This window comes from Triticum aestivum, chromosome 6B, assembly GCF_018294505.1.
Source record: "Triticum aestivum cultivar Chinese Spring chromosome 6B, IWGSC CS RefSeq v2.1, whole genome shotgun sequence".
In the NCBI taxonomy this organism is placed as follows: domain Eukaryota; kingdom Viridiplantae; phylum Streptophyta; class Magnoliopsida; order Poales; family Poaceae; genus Triticum; species Triticum aestivum.
Genome location: NC_057810.1, coordinates 10,935,175 through 10,959,221, shown reverse-complemented (window position 1 = coordinate 10,959,221; position 24,047 = coordinate 10,935,175). Strand labels below are relative to the sequence as shown.

General features: G+C 42.6%; 1 protein-coding gene across 1 annotated transcript; it reads right to left on the bottom strand.

Moving 5' to 3' along the window:
- Positions 1-18,567: 18,567 nt before the first annotated feature.
- Positions 18,568-20,786, bottom strand: LOC123133102 (bidirectional sugar transporter SWEET14). The gene is made up of 6 exons (XM_044552642.1): positions 20,562-20,786; positions 19,991-20,027; positions 19,693-19,903; positions 19,385-19,546; positions 19,186-19,305; positions 18,568-19,101 (listed from the first exon to the last, which is right to left on the bottom strand). Exons 1-6 carry the CDS (start codon positions 20,611-20,613, stop codon positions 18,799-18,801), a joined length of 885 nt encoding a protein of 294 aa, XP_044408577.1. The 5' UTR covers positions 20,614-20,786; the 3' UTR covers positions 18,568-18,798.
- Positions 20,787-24,047: the final 3,261 nt, after the last annotated feature.

Below are 24,047 nucleotides of genomic sequence, written 5' to 3'. Positions count from 1 at the left end.
GGCAAAAGCTTTGACGATGCTTTTTGAGCATAGGTTGACACAAGATCTACGTGGTTTATAATAGGGGCCTCGTGATCAAGATTGAGTAAACAAAATTTCCATTGGAACTTGGGAGGAGAGCAAAGAACGGCTCTGCCAGGTTTTCCTTTTCCTTTTGGCAAAAGGTATTTGCTCTCTGTTGTTAGTGTAGGAGTACTACATCCAACTTTGGTCTTTGCTTTCTGTTGCCACCAGGCCTTACGCACCAGCAGCATGCACTTTTTCAGGTGCTCTCGAAGTTAATTTGTTGCGTACATCTACAATTTAGTCCTAGTCTTTCACAAGTTTTGCTGCTTTGCCGGTTGAATTAATAGTGAAGCTTCAAACAGACCGTCAGGGCATGTCTAATGGAGTATCCAATAGCAGGACTTTTATGACGTGGCAACAAATAAATGTGGGGATTTTACGAAAAAAAATTGGCCAGAGAATAAGGTTGTGTGAATATCCTCTGTTTATTTCCGCTCTTCTAATGTGAGTTTTGTCTTAAGTTAAATTCCATAATTTTGTTCAACTTTATGTCAAAAAATATCGGCATCTACAATACAATAAGTAGAATATGAATAAAATATACTATGATGAATCTAATGATGTTGATTTGGTATTGTGAATGTTAATACGGTTTCTGTAGACTTGATCAAACTTTGTGAAGATTAACTTAAAGGACAAACCCGATATGGGAATAAATACATGGAGTATTAGATTGTACCCCTTGGAACGTACTAGCTGATGCAATATCACACTGCACATGGTTTTCAAAAGGTGACATACTGACATGCCAAATGGATTTGTTTTCCACAGTTCAGGCAACAAGCTAATACAAATCCTTGTACAGCTCAATGTCTGCCTGCAGAAGCCACATGGGAATTTCTTCCATCTGACCTTTTGGACTCAGTTTGGAGCCACCCGAACCGCTAATCTTAAATTAACTATTCTGGAAGGAAGCAACGGATGATCGAGCAGTCGCAGCTTTCTTCTGTCCGGCGACTAGCATAAAAAGCAGGTGTATATAAAGGCCAAAGGAAAAGCCCGTTTCAAGGAAACATAGATTCACTGCATGTCTAGATTCACTGCGTCGGCCAGCTAGATAGAATTAAAACATTTGGCCGTCTCAACAAAAGCAGAATTACTCCAACTCAATCAAGGACATGAAGAAGATCCTTGCCGGGCGAATATTCTTGCGAGAGTCATTTGCTGCAGTTACGTGGGTGGTGGGTCTAGGACCTCTCACCAGCCGTTAGGCAAAAGCGCACAAGGGGGACTGACAAAAAAGAGGAACCTTTTTGCATACTTGGTTGATCACTGTTCCTTTTAGTGATGGTCTGACACATTATTTACTCGGCATTCATTGCAAAATTCGAGTTTTCCTAGGCAATTGATGCATTGAACCAATATCTGTGTTATCTAAAAATTGTTACAAATCATGAAAGTACGTATGGTGGTAATATTTGATAATATGGGTGGCTCCACGTATGCAAAAAAATGATGTATTAGGCTTGGGAGAATTCTATGTAAATTTTAACAGGAACGAACTTAATTTTTCTGAATTTATTATTTTTCATGCAACCGAAAAAGATTTTCACGTCAGTTGATTCTGGGTGGTAGAGAGGACCCACTGGACCTCTGATTCCTCGGCGAGACTGAGCCAGAACCTCGCTGTAGCTGGCCCTGATGTCATCATCATGGGCATGGAACAGGGCTGATAGGTGGGAGAGAAAGGGGCGGCAGGGTGAAAAATACCAAATAGTACGCACCCTTGAAGGTGGAGGAAGAAATGGTGGCCATTGGGTTAAAAGAGAACAGGTCTATCGACGGAAACTTCAGAAAAATTTGGTCGTCGTATCGTAGGCGGTCCCAAAATTTTAAGGTAATGAGCCGAGATTTTCTGGCAGATTGATTCTAAATCTAAATGTGCACACATAAAATAATTTTAAAAAGTGGCGAACTACAAATCATGAAAATGGGACAAGACCTACAGGATAAAGATAACCGCACATACCAGCTAGAGAAATAAAGAGGCACTTACTAGGCACATCGATCGGCGCAATAAATAATTTTGAGACTAACTACCTCAATGACCGTGCGTCACTACGGAACCATAGAAAAGACAGTAATATACTACTGGCTTAGGAGATCATCGAAAGATGATGTTGTCTTACAGATTGCATGGTTTATGATTAAAAAGTGAGCACAAATGTAACGAAAGGGCACGTTGTAGTCACTGATGCTTCCTAAGCAACCATTGTAGGTCCTTTGCAAGATTTACAGTGAGATAACATTTCAAATTTTAGAACATAGGCGAATGTTCATGAGTAATTTGAATGCACAAGATCCTGGATTTGGTAGGAGGACAACGTCTATGACCACACTGAAATTGCAATGTGTTCGTTCTCTACTGCTATGTTATAGAACTGGAAGAATTGGTTGGGAAGATTAAAATAAAGACGGGAATCATATGCATTTGTAGTTTGTGTTTTATAAGTGTGTTATGCTCATATTAGGGTAGTAGTGTATTTGTTTATCTAGGATAGGTCTCATCACAATAGTAATATTTGTTTATTATATCTTTTGGAAGGTTGCTAGTCTCACATGTAGGTAGAAGTGCATTTGTTTATTTGTATGGTCCCACTTGTTAACTCACCACCAACTCCAACCTTTATAAGCAGGAAATATTAAAGTTGAAATTTTGCAAACATTGACAATACAGAACACAATACAAGATATTTAGACGGCACTCACATACGTATTTACGAAGGTACATCGGTTTTAATCAGGCTATAGATTCACTTTCGTCAACGTTGTTATATAACTGATCCTACCTATACGCTTGAGAGAAAAAAATTCCAATAGGTCACGTTATGAAGTCACTCTCAGAGGTTCAAACTTTAATAAATATATTAAAAGTTCAGCGGCTGCCCAGCAGAGACTCAATAAAGGACCGTAATCATGGCCTCATAATGCCGTTAATTAAGATATTAACAAAAAGTAGTTGAAGATATACCAATGTAAACAATGCTATGAAGCTGCGTAAACTACTCTAAAATAGCATCAGGGTAATATCTGGAGAAGCACAAGCGACATACAAATATCTCCACAAGCTTATCTCTGTAACAGCTGACCGCGAAATATTTGGAGAAGCACGAGCGACATGCCAGAAAGTTACATGGCAAAGTAGTTGGCTGTGTCAGTTTTAACTGCCTGGTCCAAGATGAATTGGTGGATATTTGCTACACTGAGCAGAATGTTTTATACAGAACCAGCAAACTTTTTATTTGTTATGCATTGAAGGTTTAGTGTTTCATTGGAAACAAATGTATATCCGGAAAAAAAAGGAAACACAAGATGTTTACATACATGCCAACACATTCATCCTATCAATGTATGTACACATACCCTGCTCTTACTAGAAGCTCTTAAATACTTAACACCCAACTAAAGATGAAGTCGTCATTGGTGCCTCGATGTCAACATTGCCTACCATGGTAAGTGTAGTGTCAAAAACCTGCAATAAATTATGTAGAATGCAAGCACCTATGCCAAATTTAGGACTTGGACTTGTGTATACAGATTCTACAACAACGAATCTTAGTCCGTTGGGAGCAGACGTATGCTGAAATTATAGTCTAGTAGAACTTATGTACCAATAAAAGTACATTCTTTTACCGCACGTATACATAAAGCTAGGTTGTGTTGATAGGATATATTTGTCCAGCACTGCATTTTTCTAATAAATATTTTCTAGTGTTATTATCTTGGAAATAAGTAGACCCATCAGTACAAGCCTTTTGTTTGAGATATATGTGCGTCACACAATATCTCATCCACTAGGAAATAATTGAAGCAAAAGCTTGGTTTCCTTTGTAGAAGACAATAAAAAAGATGGTCCTGATTTAGAGCGCACAATCTCGTATGTTGACAGAACATTAGCGACTGATTTGGTCCCCTTGATGAGCATTTTTACAATATTACAGTTAACAAGGCAGTGACTAAAGCGCAAATGTCAACAGAGTTGTCTAGAAATGGTTCTTCTAATATTTGTACAAATGAACTTAGTAAACACGAACGAACTTCCCAGTAGTTTTTTGGATATGTGTGTTATAATTTCAATTTTAGCAGAGGGTTCTGCATTTCTCACAGGTGAGGTTTGTATCTGATTATATGATTCTGACGCTACTAATTAACAGTGAAACGGTCAGATTAGGTGTTGGATCCCAATCCTAAAAAAACTTGCCCTATTATTTTATTTATTTATCATCATCACGCATAGTGCCTGATATGTCCCATTGATAAATTGTGATGCTTTTGATAAAAAAAGTGGGAAAAGGTGGAAAGAACAAAATAGCATGCCTACTTTAGTGGAGTGCCTTGCAGCTACTTGCACCCATCAGCGATTAGCGTTATCACAATCGCCTAATCAAAGTGTGTTCTTACTGTACCACCTTTATCTTTCTTCCTATCGCTCCAAAGTTAACCCAAGCTTCTAATCGCAATCAGTGACATCCCAATGTTTAATTGCACAAATCATGCACTAACACACTAATTACCCAAAACATTTTTTTGCCAAAAGAGAGGGTAAATGAGAGATACTTATATGGCCCGCAGTCCGTGGATTATGTTTTGTGGATTAGTACTCTTTGGTTTGCTTCATGCATCATCTGGTTATCCCCGACTCTTTTTCTTATGCCAAATTACATTGCAATATCTTGGGATGCTCTGCCCTGTCTCCTTAGTTAGTGTCTTCTGATGCATGCATCCTTGGCTGCTTGGAATTCACTAATCATTTTGATATTAGACATGAACTGGTCCTGAGTACATTGGAGAGAAAATTTCACTTTGGTCGTTTCTAGCTACTTAGCAAGCCGTTCTAAGTGCTATAGGAACATAATCCACGGACCCAGGGCCATATAGGTGTGTTTTTTGAGGAAGATGGGTTCCAGAAATAGCCAAGCGCACATTTTTTTTAAAAGGAGGATTGACCCCGACCTCTGCATGGTTTGATGCACATGACCATATATTGTTGATTATTTGACGATACCAAGCAAAGTCAAGCCCACATATGTCATAAGTCTGTCTAGTTTATATGTTAGAGCTCGACCCTGGCATATCTATCGCCACCCTGTTTAGCCAGAGCTTGACTCCACTTTGTGCGCAGTGGGGTAGCCACCAACACCACTCTACATAGGCATCTGCTCCAAGGAGAAAACGAGCCATTTCGAGCGAGCATCATTCCTCAGAGTCCTCTTCCTTCTGAATTGCTGGCGACACAAGACATGTCTTTCCTCAACTTTCTCTTAAAGCCTGCAACGACCCTGAGTGCTTGATCGTATCCTCATGTGGTTGCCCTATATAGGCATAAACCTCTCCCAATACTCTCCAAGAGCAGCTCTAGCCATTCCCCTAAACTTTAAAGCTCTTCAAATTTAGAGTTAAATTTTTTTTACATCTTGCCCTTCGTTCAAACTTGATAAAAGAGCTAAGTGGGGCTTAACTCCTTAAAAAAAGGAGTTAAATGGTTTTGAGGGAAGACTAGAAATGCTCTAAGCATGCTACCCACACCCCACTTCTCCTCAATCTTACTTCAGTCCGAGGAATCAAGGATGGAATGGACGCACGAGCAATGTAGGATTCAGATCAAATGGTTGGTACTGCATGCTGCTTTGGCTAGTTAAGGAGGGTCGCGGGCTACAGGCCAAATAGGCTGCATGGTCTGTTATATGACCGAAGGTGGTTTGAGCAAGGCTGGCAGCGATTTTAATTACTTTTCTTTATTTCTTTTATACAAGAAAATGAATGTAGCATATATAATTGCTACTCACTCCGTTCCTTTATATAAGGTGTATTTGTTTTTTTAGAAGTCAAACGAGTGCATGTTTGACCAAGTTTTTAGAAAAATATATCAATATCCACAATACAAAATATATATCATTTGATCCATCATGAAAAGTAGTTTCATATTTTATCTATTATATATTGCAGTTATTGTTATTTTATTCTATAGAGTCTTGGTCAAACATTCAAATGTTGACTTGCATGGAAATCAATACACCTCATATTCTGGAACGAAGTGAGTAATTCAATTCAAAAAAACTTCTTGTAAAATCAAATAATATAATAGAGCGTACGAGAATAATTTCCATCCTAACTGCATGTTTTTAAACTTTATTTTATTTTAATAAAGCTATTATGGCTTCAATATTAATTACCAGAAATATCTCTAGGATTTTAATTATTCCCATTTAAAGACCCAAATATGTATATGATACATATCCAAAATGGTCAAAATGGTTGTACATATGAGATGATTCTATTGACATCCAAAATGAAAATTTGGGATGTTACATGTGTGTTGTCAAACATTAGGCCATCGATTATGTATATGGCCAAAATGCCATTAATGGTCAATAGCTAGCACATTGACTCTGTGAATTGCTTTTAATTTCTGCAATAATGTAGTGTGCCTTTTGTACTTTTTAAGTTCTAAAGCATTGTGGAGCATAAGTGTATAACTTCACACGAAGAGAAAGTACATTGTGATATTATGTTTTCACACGATGTGATCCACCCTTATAGCAAATTTGTCATGTATCAATTTAGGTACATACACCTGGATGGTGCCGATCCCATCAATTACATGTTTATTAAGAAAGATCCCATATCTACGGATGCAGGACCAAATTTTGGGCACCTTTGCTACATACATTTTTGCTACGAGCTTTTTGGCTTCATGGGAGTGCCTTTAGTGGAACTTTGAGCTCTAATGGTGTACAGACTAGTATTAAGAAGAGCAACAGACAAGAACCTGAGTAGGAGATACACCCATGTGAACTTTCTTGGAAGATGCATGGATTGTGTTGACATTAAAAAACTCTAGGCGAGATCGTGATCAGAACTTTAATGTTCTTTTTCGGTAGAGAGGTACAGAGTTAATTGTCTGACTCATCCACTATGCAGCAGATGTACCTTTTCTGTAAGCTTTTGAGATTAGAATCTTTGAACAGGGAACTCAATGGACACCTGGTGCGTCTTAACTGTAAGATGGTAGGATGGAATTGAGATTACGCACCCTACTACATAAATTCCTTAAAAAAACAGAATGGATAACAGATGCTTCGCTTAGGTATAACAAGCACTGCACACTATGCCCTTACTTAATTGGGTACCCTCGTTAAATTGTTTCAAACTTTCCCCCCTTTACTAGTATAGAGCTGTTGGGTCACAACTCACCTTGGTGCTTACCTTTTGGATAATAAACTTGAAAAAGGGTTCGGAAAAACAAAGATGTACATGACTCAGATTAACTTACCTCGAGCTCATATGAGCTCGGTTGAACAGTAAAATCTAAAAAACTGGAAAAGTAAAATGAAAAAAATTGACACATTTTTGTGGAAAAATTTGACAAAGGTTTTAAATTCTTCCAAATTTTCACCATAGAATGACATTCATGGAAGTCATGCGAAAAAATCGGCACTCCAAAAATATCTTTTCTGGTGCATGATTTTTTTTGCCACGACTTCCATGAATGTCATTTCATGATGAAACTTTGAAATCATTGAAAAATGTCAAAGTTTGTTACCACAAAATTCAGATTTTTTTTTGAAGAGTTCAAATGTTTCAGATTTTACCGTTCGCTCGAGCACATATGAGCTCGAGTTAAGAAGGACAATTTCTTAGATGTAGGATCAAAAATGGATTGTACTACTTGGGCTGGGGAGAGAAATTTACCATATCTTAATCTTGATATAGTTCTTAGTTAGCGTCAACAATACAACCCATACTTTTTATCTCATCAAACACATTAAATGGGAGCTATTTTAGATACGACGGAAAATATTCTAAAAGATCCAGAGATATTTCTTGCACTTTGTTGCCGAGCTATCCAGTAACCCCATCGTTTCACACCCCCCCCTCGAGGGCGATCAGGGTCTAAACCCTAGCCCCTCGGCCGCTGCCCCCTCCTACCTTCTCTCCCCTGGTCGTCCCTAGAAACGGTTGCCAGGTAAGCCTGTGTGCCTCTGGTGATGAGGACATCGGGGATCTGGTCGTAGCGTACATGCCTAGAGGGGCAAGCGACACGAGATCCTCCTTTTGCGGCCATTCATCCCGGCGGTATGGTGCAGCTTCGGTGGCAACACGAGGATGTTAGATCAATAGGGGGTTTGGCCCGTTGGTGGCGCATACTCCCTGGAATAGTGGGCATGGTCCCCGGAGCAGCGGCTTCGGTCATGCCGACTCCTGCGTCCCCTCCGCCAGGGATGACGGGCTAGATGGCGGCTTCTTATGGTGGTGTTGGTGGCAGCGGGTCTCATGATCTCGCACCTAGGGATGCCGCAGGAGGTGCGTGGCGCCCAGAGCTTTCTCCGATGATATCCTTGGAAGCATTCCTGAAGCATGCTGGAACCGGCATGGGTGGCTCGACTGATGCAAGCACAGCTGCAGGCTCCTCCTCCATGAGCCCATCCTCTCCTACCTCATCCTCCATGGGCCCAGAATTATACTCCATCTCCTCCACGGGACCGGCCTTCTCCCACCAACCTCAAAGATCAAGTTGAACAAGCAAAAAACATCGCCTACTGCAATGGGAAAAGGCCCTCCGAAGTCAGACCTGAAGCGAAGCGAGACGGTGGCAAGTGTGTGTCAGGTCTGAATCGCGTGTAAAGTAACAAACTTATAGGAAAATGTAACCGCATCAAGCAATAGACCTAAACACCCCAAACACAAGAAGGCCATGGAGAAGGCAAACTGACATAAAGACTCTAGGTGAATAGTAGGGTAGCTAAGAAGCCTGGGCAAACGTCTCCCTAAGGCAGTCCAGCCGGCTGAGCAGCACCCCCCCCTAGGTAGCACATTTGGCTGAAAAACCCTCCGCCCAATCGGCTGGCCGCACTGTGCAAGCGCGCATGGCCAGACGGCACAATGCACGGTGCCCGACTCGTCGGGCAAAGTACCCCGTTTGGGACAGAAAGACACCACATGACCAGGCTGTTGGGGAACGCAGTAATTTCAAAAAAATTCCATCGATCATGCAAGATCTATCTAGGTGATGCATAGCAACGGGGGTAGAGTGTGTCCACGTACCCTCGTAGACCGAAAGCATAAGCGTTATGTAACGCGGTTGATGTAGTCGAATGTCTTCGTGATCCAACTAATCAAGTACTGAACGCACGACACCTCCGCGATCTGCACACGTTCAGCTCGGTGACGTCCCTCGAACTCTAGATCCAGCTGAGGCTGAGGGAGAATTCCGTCAGAACGACGGTGTGGTGACGGTGTGGTGACGGTGTGGTGACGGTGATGATGAACTCTAGATCCAGTAGGTTTCCACCAAAAGGGAGAGAGGGGGAAGGAAGGAGAGGGAGAGGGAGAAGGAAAGGGGGGGCGCCGCCCCCCTTTCATTGTCCTATTTGGACTCAAGGGGGAGGGGACGCACGGCCTGCCCTGCCGCCCCTCTCTTTCTCCACTAAGGCCCATCGAGGCCCATTAGTTCCCCCGGGGGTTCCGATAACCCTCCGGTACTCCGGTTTTCTCCGGAACACTTCCTGTGTCCGAATATAGTCGTCCAATATATCAATCTTTATGTCTAGACCATTTCGAGACTCGTTGTCATGTCCGTGATCACATCCGGGACTCCGAACAACCTTCAGTACATCATATCACATAAACTCATAATACCAATTGTCATCGAACGTTAAGCGTGTGGACCCTACGGGTTTGAGAACTATGTAGACATGACCGAGACACGTCTCCAGTCAATAACCAATAGCGGAACCTGGATGCTCATATTGGTTCCTACATATTCTACGAAGATTTTATCAGTCAAACCGCACAACAACATACGTTGTTCCCTTTGTCATCGGTATGTTACTAGCCCGAGATTCGATCGTGGTATCATCATACCTAGTTCAATCTCGTTACCAGCAAGTCTCTTTACTCGTTTCGTAATACTTCATCCTGCAACTAACTCATTAGTCACAATGCTTGCAAGGCTTATAGTGATGAGTATTACCGAGAGGTCCCAGAGATACCTCTCCGAAACACGGAGTGACAAATCCTAATCTCGATCTATGCCAACCTAACAAACACCTTCGGAGACACCTGTAGAGCACCTTTACAATCACCCATTTACATTGTGAAATTTGGTAGCACACAAAGTGTTCCTCCGGTATTCGGGAGTTGCATAATCTCATAGTCTGAGGAACTTGTATAAGTCATGAAGAAAGCAGTAGCAAAGAAACTGACACGATCATAATGCTAAGCTAATGGAAGGGTCATGTCCATCATATCATTCTCCTAATGATGTGATCCCGTTCATCAAATGACAGCACAAGTCTATGGTTAGAAAACATAATCATTTTTTATTAACGAGCTAGTCAAGTAGAGGCATACTAGGGACTATATATTTTGTCTATTTATTCACACATGTACTAGGTTTCCGGTTAATACAATTCTAGCATGAATAATAAACATTTATCATGAATTAAGGAAATAAATAGTAACTTTCTTATTGCCTCTAGGCCATATTTCCTTCAGTCTCCCACTTGCACTAGAGTCAATAATCTGGATTACATAGTAATGATTCTAACACCCATGGAGCTTTGCTGTTGATCATGTTTTGCTCGTGGAAGAGGCTTAGTCAACGGGTCTGCAACATTCAGATCCATGTGTATCTTGCAAATCTCTATGTCCACTTTCGACACTTGATGACGGATGGAATTGAAGTGTCTCTTGATGTGCTTGGTTCTCTTGTAAAATCTGGATTCCTTTGCTAAGGCAATTGCACCAGTATTGTCACGAAAGATTTTCATTGGACCCGATACACTAGGTATGACAACTAGATCGGATATGAACTCCTTCATCCAAACTCCTTCATTTGCTGCTTCCGAAGCAGCAATGTACTCCACTTCACACGTAGATCCCGCCATGACGCTTTGCTTGGAACTGCACCAACTGACAGCTCCTTCATTCAATAAAAATACGTATCCGGTTTGCGACTTAGAGTCATCCGGATCAGTGTCAAAGCTTTCCTCGACGTAACCGTTTACAACGAGGTCTGTTTCACCTCCATAAACAAGCAACATATCCTTAATCCTTTTCAGGTATTTCAGGATGTTCTTGACCGTTGTCCAGTGCTCCATTCCGGGATTACTTTGGTACCTCCCTGCTATGCTTATATCAAGGCATACATTAGGTCTGGTACACGGCATTGCATACATGATAGAACCTATGGCTGAAGCATAGGCAATGACTTTCATTTTCTCTCTATCTTCTGCAGTGGTCGGGCATTGAGTTTGACTCAACTTCACACCTTGTAACACAGGCAAGAACCCTTTCTTTGACTGATCTATTTTGAACTTCTTAAAAACTTTATCAAGGTATGTGCTGTGTGAAAGTCCAATTAAGCGTCTTGATCTATCTCTATAGATCTTATGCCCAACATGTAAGCAGCTTCACTGAGGTCTTTCATGGGAAAACTCTTATTCAGGTATCCCTGTATGCTATCCAGAAATTCTATATCATTTCCAATCAACAATATGTCATCCACATATAATATCAGAAATTCTATAGAGCTCCCACTCACTTTCTTGTAAAACCATATGCTTTTATCACACTATCAAAGCGTTTATTCCAACTCCGAGAGGCTTGCACCAGCCTATAAATGGATCGCTGGAGCTTGCACACTTTGTTAGCACCCTTTGGATCGACAAAACCTTCTGGTTGCATCATATACAACCCTTCTTCCAGAAATTCATTCAGGAATGCAGTTTTGACATCCATTTGCCAAATTTCATAATCATAAAATGCAGCAATTGCTAACATGATTCGGACAGACTTAAGCATCACTACGGGTGAGAAATTCTCATCGTAGTCAACTCCTTGAACTTGTCGAAAACCTTTCACAACAAGTCGAGCTTTGTAAACAGTAACATTACCGTCTGCGTCGGTCTTCTTCTTAGAGATCCATTTATTTTCTATGGCTTGCCGATCATCGGGCAAGTCCACCAAAGTACACACTTTGTTCTCATGCATGTATCCCATCTCAGATTTCATGGCCTTAAACCATTTCGCGGAATCTGGGCTCATCATCGCTTCCACATAGTTCGTAGGTTCATCATGGTCTAGTAACATGACTTCCAGAACAGGATTACCATACCACTCCGGTGCGGATCTTATTCTGGAAGACCTACGAGGTTTGGTAGTAACTTGATCTGAAGTTTCATGATCATCATCATTAAATTCCTTGCTAATTGTTGTAGGAATCACTGGAACTAATTTCTGTGATGAACTACTTTCCAACAAGGGAGAAGGTACAATTACCTCATCAAGTTCTACTTTCCTCCCACTCACATCTTTCGAGAGAAACTCCTTCTCTAGAAAGGATCCTTTCTTAGCAACAAAGATTTTGCCTTCGAATCTGTGATAGAAGGTGTACCCAACAGTTTCCTTTGGGTATCCTATGAAGACGCACTTCTCCGATTTGGGTTCGAGCTTATCAGGTTGAAGCTTTTTCACATAAGCATCGCAGCCCCAAACTTTAATAAACGACAACTTTGGTTTCTTGCCAAACCACAGTTCATAAGGCATCATCTCAACGGATTTTGATGGTGCCCTATTTAAAGTGAATGCAGCCATCTCTAAAGCATAACTCCAAAATGATAGCGGTAAATCAGTAAGAGACATCATGGATCGCACCATATCCAATAAATACGATTACGATGTTCGGACACGCCATTTCGCTGTGGTGTTCCAGGTGGCGTTAGTTGTGAAACTATCCCATGTTGTTTCAAATGAAGACCAAACTCGTAACTCAAATATTCTCCTCTACGATCAGATCGTAGAAACTTTACTTTCTTGCTAAGATGATTTTCCACTTCACTCTGAAATTCTCTGAACTTTTCAAATGTTTCAGACTTATGCTTCATCAAGTAGATATAACCATATATGCTCAAATCATTTGTGAAGGTAAGAAAATAACGATACCCGCCACGAGGCTCAACACTCATTGGACACATACATCAGTATGTATTATTTCCAATAAGTCAGTAGCTCGTTCCATTGTTCCGGAGAATGGAGTCTTAGTCATCTTGCCCATAAGGCACGGTTCGCAAGCACCAAGTGATTCATAATCAAGTGATTCCAAAAGTCCATCAGCATGGAGTTTTTTCATGCGCTTTACACCGATATGACCCAAACGGTAGTGCCACAAATAAGTTGCACTATCATTATCAAATTTGCATCTTTTGGCTTCAATACTATGAATATGTGTATCATCACTATCGAGATTCAACAAAAATAGACCATTCATCATGGGTGCATGACCATAAAAGATATTACTCATATAAATAGAACAACCATTATTCTCTGATTTAAATGAATAACCGTCTCGCAGCAAACAAGATCCAGATATAATGTTCATGCTCAACGCTAGCACCAAATAACAATTATTCAGGTCTAAAACTAATCCCGATGGTAGATGTAGAGGTAGCGTGACGATGGCGATCACATCGACCTTGGATCCATTTCCCACGCGCATCGTCACCTCGTCCTTAGCCAATCTTCGTTTAATCCGTAGCCCCTGTTTCGACTTGCAAATATGAGCAACAGAACCAGTATCAAATACCCAGGCGCTACTACGAGCATTAATAAGGTACACATCAATAACATGTATATCAAATATACCTTTCACTTTACCATCCTTCTTATCCACCAAATACTTGGGGCAGTTCCGCTTCTAGTGACCAGTCCCTTTGCAGTAGAAGCACTCAGTTTCAGGCTTAGATCCATACTTGGGTTTCTTCTCTTGAGAAGCAACATGTTTGCCGTTCTTCTTGAAGTTCCCCTTCTTCCTTTTGCCCTTTTTCTTGAAACTAGTGGTCTTGTTGACCATCAACATTTGATGCTCCTTTTTTATTTCTACCTCTGCAACCTTTAGCATCGCAAAGAGCTCAGGAATAGTCTTGTTCATCCCTTGCATATTATAGTTCATCATAAAGCCTTTATAGCTTGGTGGCAGTGATTGAAGAACTTTGTCAATGACACTATCAACTGGAAGATCAACTCCCAGCTGAGTCAAGTGGTTATGGTACCCAGACATTCTGAGTATGTGTTCACTGACAGAACTATTCTCCTCCATTTTGCAGCTATAGTACTTGTTGGAGACTTCATATCTCTTAACTCAGGCATTTGCTTAAAATATTAACTTCAACTCTTGGAACATCTCATATGCTCCATGACGTTCAAAACGTCTTTGAAGTCCCGATTCTAAGACGTAAAGCATGGCACACTGAACTATCGAGTAGACATCAGCTTTGCTCTGCCAGACGTTCTTAACGTCATCAGTAGCATCTGCAGCAGGCCTGGCACCCAGCGGTGCTTCCAGGATGTAATTCTTCTATGCAGCAATGAGGATAATCCTCAAGTTACGGACTCAATCCGTGTAGTTGCTGCCATCATCTTTCAACTTAGCTTTCTTCTGGGAACGCATTAAAATTCAAAGAAACGGTAGCACGGGCCATTAGTCTACAATAACATAGACATGCATAATAACTATCAGGACTAAGTTCATGATAAATTAAAGTTCAATTAATCATATTACTTAAGAACTCCCACTTAGATAGACATCCCTCTAATCATCTAAGTGATCACGTGATCCAAATCAACTAAACCATGTCCAATCATCACGTGAGATGGAGTAGTTTTCAATGGTGAACATAACTATGTTGATCATATCTACTATATGATTCACATTCGACCTTTCGGTCTCAGTGTTCCGACACCATGTCTCCATATGCTAGGCTCGTCAAGTTTAACCTCAGTATTCTTCTTGTGCAAAACTGGCTTGCACCCGTTGTATGTGAACGTAGAGCTTATCACACTCGATCATCACGTGGTGTCTCGGCACGACAAACTGTAGCAATGTTGCATACTCGGGGAGAACACTTGTACCTTGAAATTCAGTAAGGGATCATCTTATAATGCTACCGCTGTACTAAGCAAAATAAGATGCATAAAAGATAAATATCACATGCAATCAAAATATGTGACATGATATGGCCATCATCATCTCGTGCTCATGATCTCCATCGCCGAAGCATCATCATGATCTCCATCGTCACCGGCGCGACACCTTGATCTCCATCGTAGCATCGTTGTCATCTCGCCAACTATTGTAACTGCGACTATCGCTACCGATTAGTGATAAAGTAAAGCAATTACATGGCGATTGCATTGCATTCAATAAAGCGACAACCATATGGCTCCTGCCAGTTGCCGATAACTTTGTTACAAAACATGATCATCTCATACAACAATTTGTATGGCATCATGCCTTGACCATATGACATCACAACAAGCACTGCAAAAACAAGTTAGACGTACTCTACTTTGTTGTTGCAAGTTTTATGTGGCTGCTACGGGCTTCTAGGAAGAACCGTTCTTACCTACACATCAAAACCACAACGATTTTTCATCAAGTGTGTTGTTTTAACCTTCAACAAGGACCGGGCGTAGCCACACTTGATTCGACTAAAATTGGAGAAACAGACACGTGCCATCCACCTATGTGCGTAAGCACGTCGGTAGAACCTGTCTCATTAACGTGCTCATGTAATGTCGGTCCGGGCCGCTTCATCGAACAATACCGCCGAATCAAAGTATGATATGTTGGTAAGCAGTATGACTATTATCACCCACAACTCTTTTGTGTTCTACTCGTGCATATAACATCTACGCATAGACCTGGCTCGAATGCCACTGATGGGGAAAGCAGTAATTTCAAAAAAAATCCTACGATCACGCAAGATCTATCTAGGTGATGCATAGCAATGGGGGGAGAGGGTGTCCACATACCCTCGTAGACCGAAAGCGGAAGCATTATGTAACGTGGTTGATGTAGTCGAACGTCTTCGCGATCCAACCGATCAAGTACCGAACGCACGGCACCTCCGCGATCTGCACACGTTCAGCTTGGTGACGTCCCTCGAAATCTAGATCTATCTGAGGCCGAGGGAGAGTTCCGTCAGCACGACAGCGTTGTGACGGTGATGATGAAGTTACTGGCGCAGGGCTTCTCCTAAGCACTACGACGATATGACCGAGGTGGAAAACTGTGGAGGGGGACACCGCACACGACTAAAAGATCAACTTGATCAACTTGTGTGTCTATGGGGTGCCCCCCTCCACCGTATATAAAGAAGGAGAGGGGAGGTCGGCCGGCCCTCCTTGGCGCGCCCCCAAGAGGGAAATCCTTGGAGTCCTAGTAGGTTTCCACAAAAAGGGAGAGAGGGGGAAGGAAGGAGATGGAGAGGGATAAGGAAGGGGGGCGACTCAAGGGGACGGGGGGGGCGCGGTCTGCCCTGGCCGCCCCTCTCTCTCTCCACTAAGGCCCATCGAGGCCCATTAGTACCCCGGGGGGTTCTGATAAACCTCCCGCACTCCAGTTTTATCCGAAACTTCTCCGGAACACTTCCGGTGTCCGAATATAGTCGTCCAATATATCAATATTTGTGTCTCGACCATTTCGAGACTCCTCGTCATGTCCGTGATCACATTCAGTACTCCGAACAACCTTCAGTACATCATATCACATAAACTCATAATACCAATCGTCATCGAACGTTAAGCGTGCGGACCCTACGGGTTCGAGAACTATGTAGACATGACTGAGACACGTCTCCAGTCAATAACCAATAGCGGAACCTGGATGCTCATATTGGTTCCTACATATTCTACGAACATCTTTATCGGTCAAACCGCATCCTTTATCATCGGTATGTTACTTGCCCGAGATTCGATTGTCGGTATCATCTTACCTAGTTCAATCTCGTTACCGTAAAGTCTCTTTACTCGTTTCGTAATACTTCATCCCGCAACTAACTCATTAGTCACAATGCTTGCAAGGCTTATATTGATGAGTATTACCGAGAGGGCCCAGAGATACCTCTCCGAAACACGGAGTGACAAATCCTAATCTCGATCTATGCCAACCCAACAAACACCTTCGAAGACACCTGTAGAGCACCTTTATAATCACCCATTTACGTTGTGATGTTTGGTAGCACACAAAGTGTTCCTCCGGTATTCGGAAGTTGCATAATCTCATAGTTTGAGGAACATTTATAAATCATGAAGAAAGCAGTAGCAAAGAAACTGACACGATCATAATTCTAAGCTAACGGATGGGTCATGTCCATCACATCATTCTCCTAATGATGTGATCCCATTCATCAAATGACAACACATGTCTATGGTTAGGAAACATAACCATCTTTGACTAACGAGCTAGTCAAGTAGAGGCATACTAGGGATTATATGTTTTGTCTATGTATTCACACATGTACTAAGTTTTCGGTTAATACAATTCTAGCATGAATAATAAATATTTATCATGAACTAAGGAAATAAATAATAATTTTATTATTGCCTCTAGGCATATTTCCTTCACAGGCCCCTCCGCATCATGGTCACCTTACGCAAGCTATCAGTACGACCGCGACACACGCCCAACCTATCACGGATGGACCGACCCGGCGTGGAGCGCCCTTGCCCGAGTCGTCCGGGCATATCAGAAGGCTCAATGAGGACCCCGAGAAGACTGGTGGCATGCCTGCCGGAAACAGGCGTGGGGCCTACACCCCAAAAGAAGGGCTCAATGGGTTCGTCGTGCGCAGGACTGCGCAGCAGCCCTTGCTCGCGGTCGCGGCGGCCACCGCCCAATGACGGTGGCCTCATGCGACCCTTGGAGGTCCACTGTCATGGACTGCCCGACAGGGTCGCCAGATGTCTGAGCCGTCCAAGCAAATTGAACAGCTTTGAGAGGCCATGAGAGATCATATGGCTCAGAGATGCCTTGAGAGATCAGAGCCACCCGCGCGAGAGGGACATCACGGACGCACTCGGAGCCGCCCAATGACGGTGCCCTCATGTGCGTCGGACAGTCCACCCGTCATGGCCCCTCCAGCCGGGTCGCCAAGGTCCGTGCCATTCGAGCAGATTGGTCGGCCCTGGGGGCGCCCGAGTGGCCCCCAATGCAAGTCACCAGCCAACGGAGGGCAAGGACGCGCTTTCGACCGCGAGGAGCCTAAGGAGGCGGGTACTCCAACATCCTTTATAGGAGTAATTACTATGCACTCAGTTCTTGCTCACAAATACTCGTGTTCCAATTCACCGTCATAATACTCTTGCTTGGAATCAAAGGTAACTTACAGACAGAACACAACAACCCTTTACAAGACGTAAATGACCATTTCATCAGTTTTTTGCCGGATCGATACTATCAAACAAAGTCTATTTTAATGAACAATCTAATGTTACCTAAATTATATTGACATTTTCCCAGTATCGATGATTCGCGAGATAATATCTATTATTCTTTTCAGTTATCTATCATAGTGAAATTGGTAGACACGCTGCTCTTAGAAAGTGGTGTTCAAGCATCTCGGTTGGAATTCGAGTGGCCGCATCTCTAACAAGAAAACAATAGATTAGAAATTAGTTTGAAATTTAAAATTTTGTAATGCTTCTAATTCACTACCATGCTTCGTCTGAAAATGGCAACTTTTATATAAGACCATTACATGGAACTGATAGATGGACATACTAATGAATACGACCAAGATAAAATAACTGGCTCGAGCATCTAATGGAACGTCGATAATGGAAATCACAAGCTCACGTGCATGCATTTCTCTCCCTATAGCTTCTCTGCTCGACCCCAGCCCGTCATGGCTTAAGTGCACGCATATATCCTAGGCATGAACGCATGACTGCCTAGACTTGCTCGACGAGGGTTGCCTTCTCAACCTTGTCAACTTCCCCCTTGGTCACGACGCGGGTGCAGGCTAAGCTGTTATCCTTCGTTGGTGGTGGCATCCCAGGTTCGATGGGATTGTGTGTGTTGAGCTCGATGGCAGCCGTTGGGCTAGGCTTAGCAATGTTGACGACATGCTCGGGCACCTTGATGGCATCAACATCGTCCACCTGCTTGGGCACCGGTGTAGGCATGGCATTGCGGTAGAGGGCGTAAAGCCCCATTTGAATCACACCGAAGGCGAACCCAAGAATGTTTGGTAGCTGCATGCAGATCAACGCCAACAATTAAAGAAGGGAAGTTGAGTTACGATGAACTGGGAGATTTTAGTTGTGTTGTTCACGTACGGCAACATATTTGTCCTTGATGAGGAGGCCGTAGAGGAACCAGACGACGGCGCTGACGGTGAGGGAGAGGGAGAGGGAAAAGGGCATGAACTCCACGCTCCGAGTACGCACCACAAGGCGCTGCAACAATCAAGACTTGTAAGAATCAATCATGGATCAACAAACTAACACTCTAGAGGGAGGATGCTCAGTCGCTCACGATGACGCTGAGGGGCGCGACGAAGACGCTGACAGAGAAGCCAACGCAAACCCACCCAAGCATGACAACGCGCTTCTCGCCCTCCGACAGGAGCAGGGTGAGGAGGAGGATAAGACCGAACACACCCACATTCAGGAGAAGGAGGATCTTCGCCGTGAAGAGCTGCATTGATGAGCATATTTTTATGTTAGCCACATGCATTTATTGCGTGGATCTAATAATATGTGATTTTATGCATCAATCAATGTAGAGGCCGAAAATTATCCTCTTCCGAAGTAAAAATGTGCAACTGAGGTGCAATCGAGTACCTTGGCTTGCTTTGGTGCATAGGTGAGGTAGATGATGATGTAGATGGTCTCAATGACACAGCCGGCAGAGTTGATGGTGATGAGGAGGCACTCGTCAGACTTGAGCAGCGCGTAGTAGATCCACAACATCGCGCTGAAGAGCGCCACCACGTAAGGGACCGATTGGAACCCCTGCGTCGACTTGCCCCGGTAGATTCGGTAGAATGTCGGCCTGCATGCCGTACCCACATGCACCATTAGTTTCTTGTGAAACTAATCTAGAGAGAGAAACGATGTTGAGTGTCATCAAGAGGCTTACAGTGGGGCCAGGTAGGTCATGAACGAGATGACATTGCCTGCAGGAAGCAAAGTGGTACATACGACAGTTAGCCGGCGAGAACAAGGAGACACATGTACATACGTTACACAATCCCCACTTAATGGCTAGCTTTCTTGTGTGGGTGACGTCGGTGAGGTGTCACGCTACACCATAAGAAAATGTGTAAATTGAAGGCCTTTAGTTTACAACTTTCGTTCCTTTTTCTCAACTTTCTTTTTGTTTGCCACTTGATGTGCACCTCTTATAGTTTACACAAAAATAATTAATAAATGGCGGGGTCGGGGCAGAAGAATGGATCACTACGTCTGCGCAAAAGAGGAAGGGTCACATGCATCCCTACTACACGTGATTTTTTCTTGGATGCTCAGAATACTAACAAAGGTGGAAATATTAGTTTTGGCAATGAACTATTAGTTCTGGCAAACCATATTGAACAAATATGGACATAAAACAAAAGGCCATAAGTAAGAACTCTTAAAAGATAGTACTCCCTCTGTCCGAAAATACTATTAGTTTTGAGAAGGATGTATTGAGGTGGACATAGATATACCTAGGAGGCCAAAGGCAAAGGCCCACGGGTGCTGAAGAGAGAGACCACCCATTGCAAGATCTTAACTACCTTTGAAGTTTATGAGGAGATCACAATGAGATTGTTCTACCAGGCTAGCTAGTTAGGATGATAGTCAGGCTTCAGGATTTTCTCTCCCTTGTACAGATGGTTCAATGGGAAGAGAAGAACTGCCAGCCTACTACTTGAGGTTGTTGCTTGAGAGCGTGAAGGGAGCTGGAGCTTGGATGGGTTTATATAGTGCTAGCAAGGAAGCTTATGCCTTATGGTGTGTGACTCCGATGGCAAACACAAACTGTTCCTGATCAATCACAGCCATGGGGCCGCATTAAACAAATGACAAGATAATCATCACAATGGATGACACAAAGTGCCTATCTTACACTCTTTCTCTCTCCGTTACCTCTCTAATCCCTATCTTACACTTCAAGTTATCCTAGATAAGGGCAACCTAGCCGTACATGGAGAAGCCAAAGAGCTATAGCAGCCGCGGAGCTGCAAAGGATCACATGTGTTTCTTTTTGAACCGGCCTTGTGCCTAGTTAAAAGATAGGCCAATGTCCAACTCTAGTTCCTGTAAATCATCAGATGAGATCCAAACCTTTTGTTTTTCAGGAAATACCAAGTATACCCCCACAAAACAAGGAAATACCAAGTACAACTCGCAGGTGAAAGTTACTTCAAATCCACTGATGATAACATTCAACAACAATTACTTAACTGCCACTCATATAATTCTACGTTTTTTGGAGCTCGGTCAAATTTCTAAACAATAGCTGGATTGGCTTTTCTTCTTGATATTCCTCCCGAAAATGATCGGAAGTGGCAATGCTCTCGCGTTTGGGTGTCTCGGGTGGCAACTATGGCCCCCTTTGTCGGTGAGTAACGACACCTACTCGAAGGAGGATGCCGTACAGATATGTAATCCTCCATGATCGTAAAACTACCGTATCACCTTCACCAACGATGAGATCTTCAGGCAGCACACATCCCTGTAATTCCTTCCACTACTCTATGTACAGTGTAAGATCGGGTGGTGCATTAATCGTCAACATTTGACGTTCCCCGTGGAGCCTGATCCGATCTAAATCAGAGTCCGATCAGATCTTCTGGTTATTCCACTTATCGGTGAGGCGGGGGGCTAGGACTCAAGCTACCCCTGAGGGGATCGAACTCAACTGCTCCCCTGAAAAGAAGGAGCACTCAATGAGGAACTAGACTATATGATGGCCCAACCAAAGCCATGACACTCCCGTGGTCCATCGCATGGTCTTCCAGCTCTCCAGCACGAGTAAACATAGCTCGGAGCGCACCATCCCTTCTTTCTTAGGTACCTGCGATTTTTCGACCATATTGACTCCCGTTAGGGCGGAGACGCAAGCACCGGATAAGGATTCAGGCCAGGTCGCTTCACCAGAGGACCGCACCCTACCAGGTCCGATCCGAAATTCATCGGATAATCACTAGAGTATTGTTCGTCATGTGCTCGGTTTTTCAGCAGACTGATTCTCAAGTTAGAGGAGCCTGGAAAGGCCCCCTCGAAACAGGTCGTGCCCACCACGCCAAATTCTCGCATTGCTTCCGTCTTGGGATCTCTAATGGTTTGGCCCTAACAAGTTATGTTGGATCTTGTACTTTCCGTGTAGCTTGATCCGTACATGTTTTCACTATAAAGCGAAGAGAAAACCTACTTTATGAAAAACTTATCGACGAGTTATAACGGCTGACTTATCACGTGGTTTATAGTTTGTGATAAGCTCACATCTTTCAAAAGTTATCTGGCACGCGCATGTGAAACAAGATTATCTAGCGCCCGCATGTGAAACATGCAATGTAACAAGTAACGCTAGGAGTTATCAAGGTTACTTGCAAGATTGCATACATGAATAAGTTCTCAGTCACGAGGCAGCTGAAACAACACGTACTACGTACCAGCTGCACGTAGCAACTGTGCGTATCCGTCGGAAGTGGGCATACGCCAGTTCCTTTGCTTGCTTCCATGACCGATGTTGGAAGGCTTGCTTCTTGTGCCTTTCCTTACAGCCTTTTTCCAAATCATGAAATAGTTCTGTACTGTATTGAACAAATTTAATTTAAGAATATGTTCAACATACTACTTCCTCTGTCGTATTTATAAGTTTTTCTCATATACTGGATCTAATTTTGAGTACAAAATGACTAGTGAAATATGAGATATACAAAAATATCAAATGATATACTTTTTATAATATATACTTTGTGTTTAATTAGTCATATTGATGGACAAAGTTTAAGCTAGAATATGGAGGAAGTATATAAGGGGGACACTGCACACACATATGGTAACAAAAGCTTTGACACTTTCACTGCTTTTTGACCATGGGTCGATACATCGATGCGATTTAATTAAGGGGCCTCATGATCATGATTGAGTAAAGAAAAAGTCGATTGGAACTTGGGAGGAGCAAAGAACGGCTCTCAAATTTTGCTTTTGCTTTTGGGAAAAGTTATCTGCTCTCTGTTGGTGAATTAAAATGGTATGCGACGTACATTCGCCATCTGGTCAGAAACACGGTCATGCACATAATTTTCACCACATCTTATGTATACTACTTTCTTCAATGGTCCATTGATTTTCCAGATTGTGCGGTGCAACAGATAGCCGCCAGGCCAGCGTGCAGCTGTTCAGGTGCTTTCCAGTGCACTGCCAAGTTAATTTGTTGCGTATATCTACAAAGTAGTCCTCTTCCATAGGTTTTGCTGCTTTGCGTACTTTGCCGGCTGAATTAATAGTCCATCTTCAAACAGACAGCCGGGGCATGGGGAAATATGAGATGATACCACCCTTTTACATGCTTTGATGCTCCAAAGTTTGAGAAGTCACATTTAAACTTTTGGAAAATTCTGAATTTTTTTTGTGAATTTTCACAAGACATGTGCTTACAAACCCTGAAAAAAAAATCAGATTCTAGTTCAAAATACACATTGAGCAACAAAAGATACAAATCTAGATGTGAATATTGTCATTTCAGATACTATTCATGTTTTGTCTTCTTTTGAGAGTATTCATGCTAGATTTGCCCTTTTTGTTTTGCATTGTGTTTTAAATTATGATCTGAAATTTTTAGGGGTGATAGATACATGTCTTGTGAACATTCACAAAAGAAATTACAATTTACTTTAAAAAAATCAGAACGTACTAGCTGATGCCATCTCACACTGACTACACAGGTTGTCAAAAGGAGAGATACTGACATGCCAAATCAATTCGTTTTCCACGGTTTAGGCAACAAGCTAATACAGTTAATCTTTGGTACAACATGGAAATTTCTTTCGTCTGACCTTTTTGACGCACTTCCGAGCCATCCCAGCCGCTAATCTTCAATTAACTATTCTGGCAGGAAGCAAAGGATGGTCGAGCAGTAGCTGCTTTTGCCTGTCCGGCAACTAGCATAAAAAGCATGGTTTAAAGACCAAAGGAAAATCCCT

Bases quoted from the DNA above. Each gene is read 5' to 3' on its own strand.
- LOC123133102 (XM_044552642.1), bottom strand. From the start codon at position 20,613: ATGGGTGGTCTCTCTCTTCAGCACCCGTGGGCCTTTGCCTTTGGCCTC. The intron at 19,547-19,692 runs GTACTCGATTGC...TCATCAATGCAG, and splicing joins ATGCACCAAAGCAAGCCAAG to CTCTTCACGGCGAAGATCCT. The intron at 19,102-19,185 runs GTACGTGAACAA...ATCTGCATGCAG, and splicing joins TCAAGGACAAATATGTTGCC to CTACCAAACATTCTTGGGTT.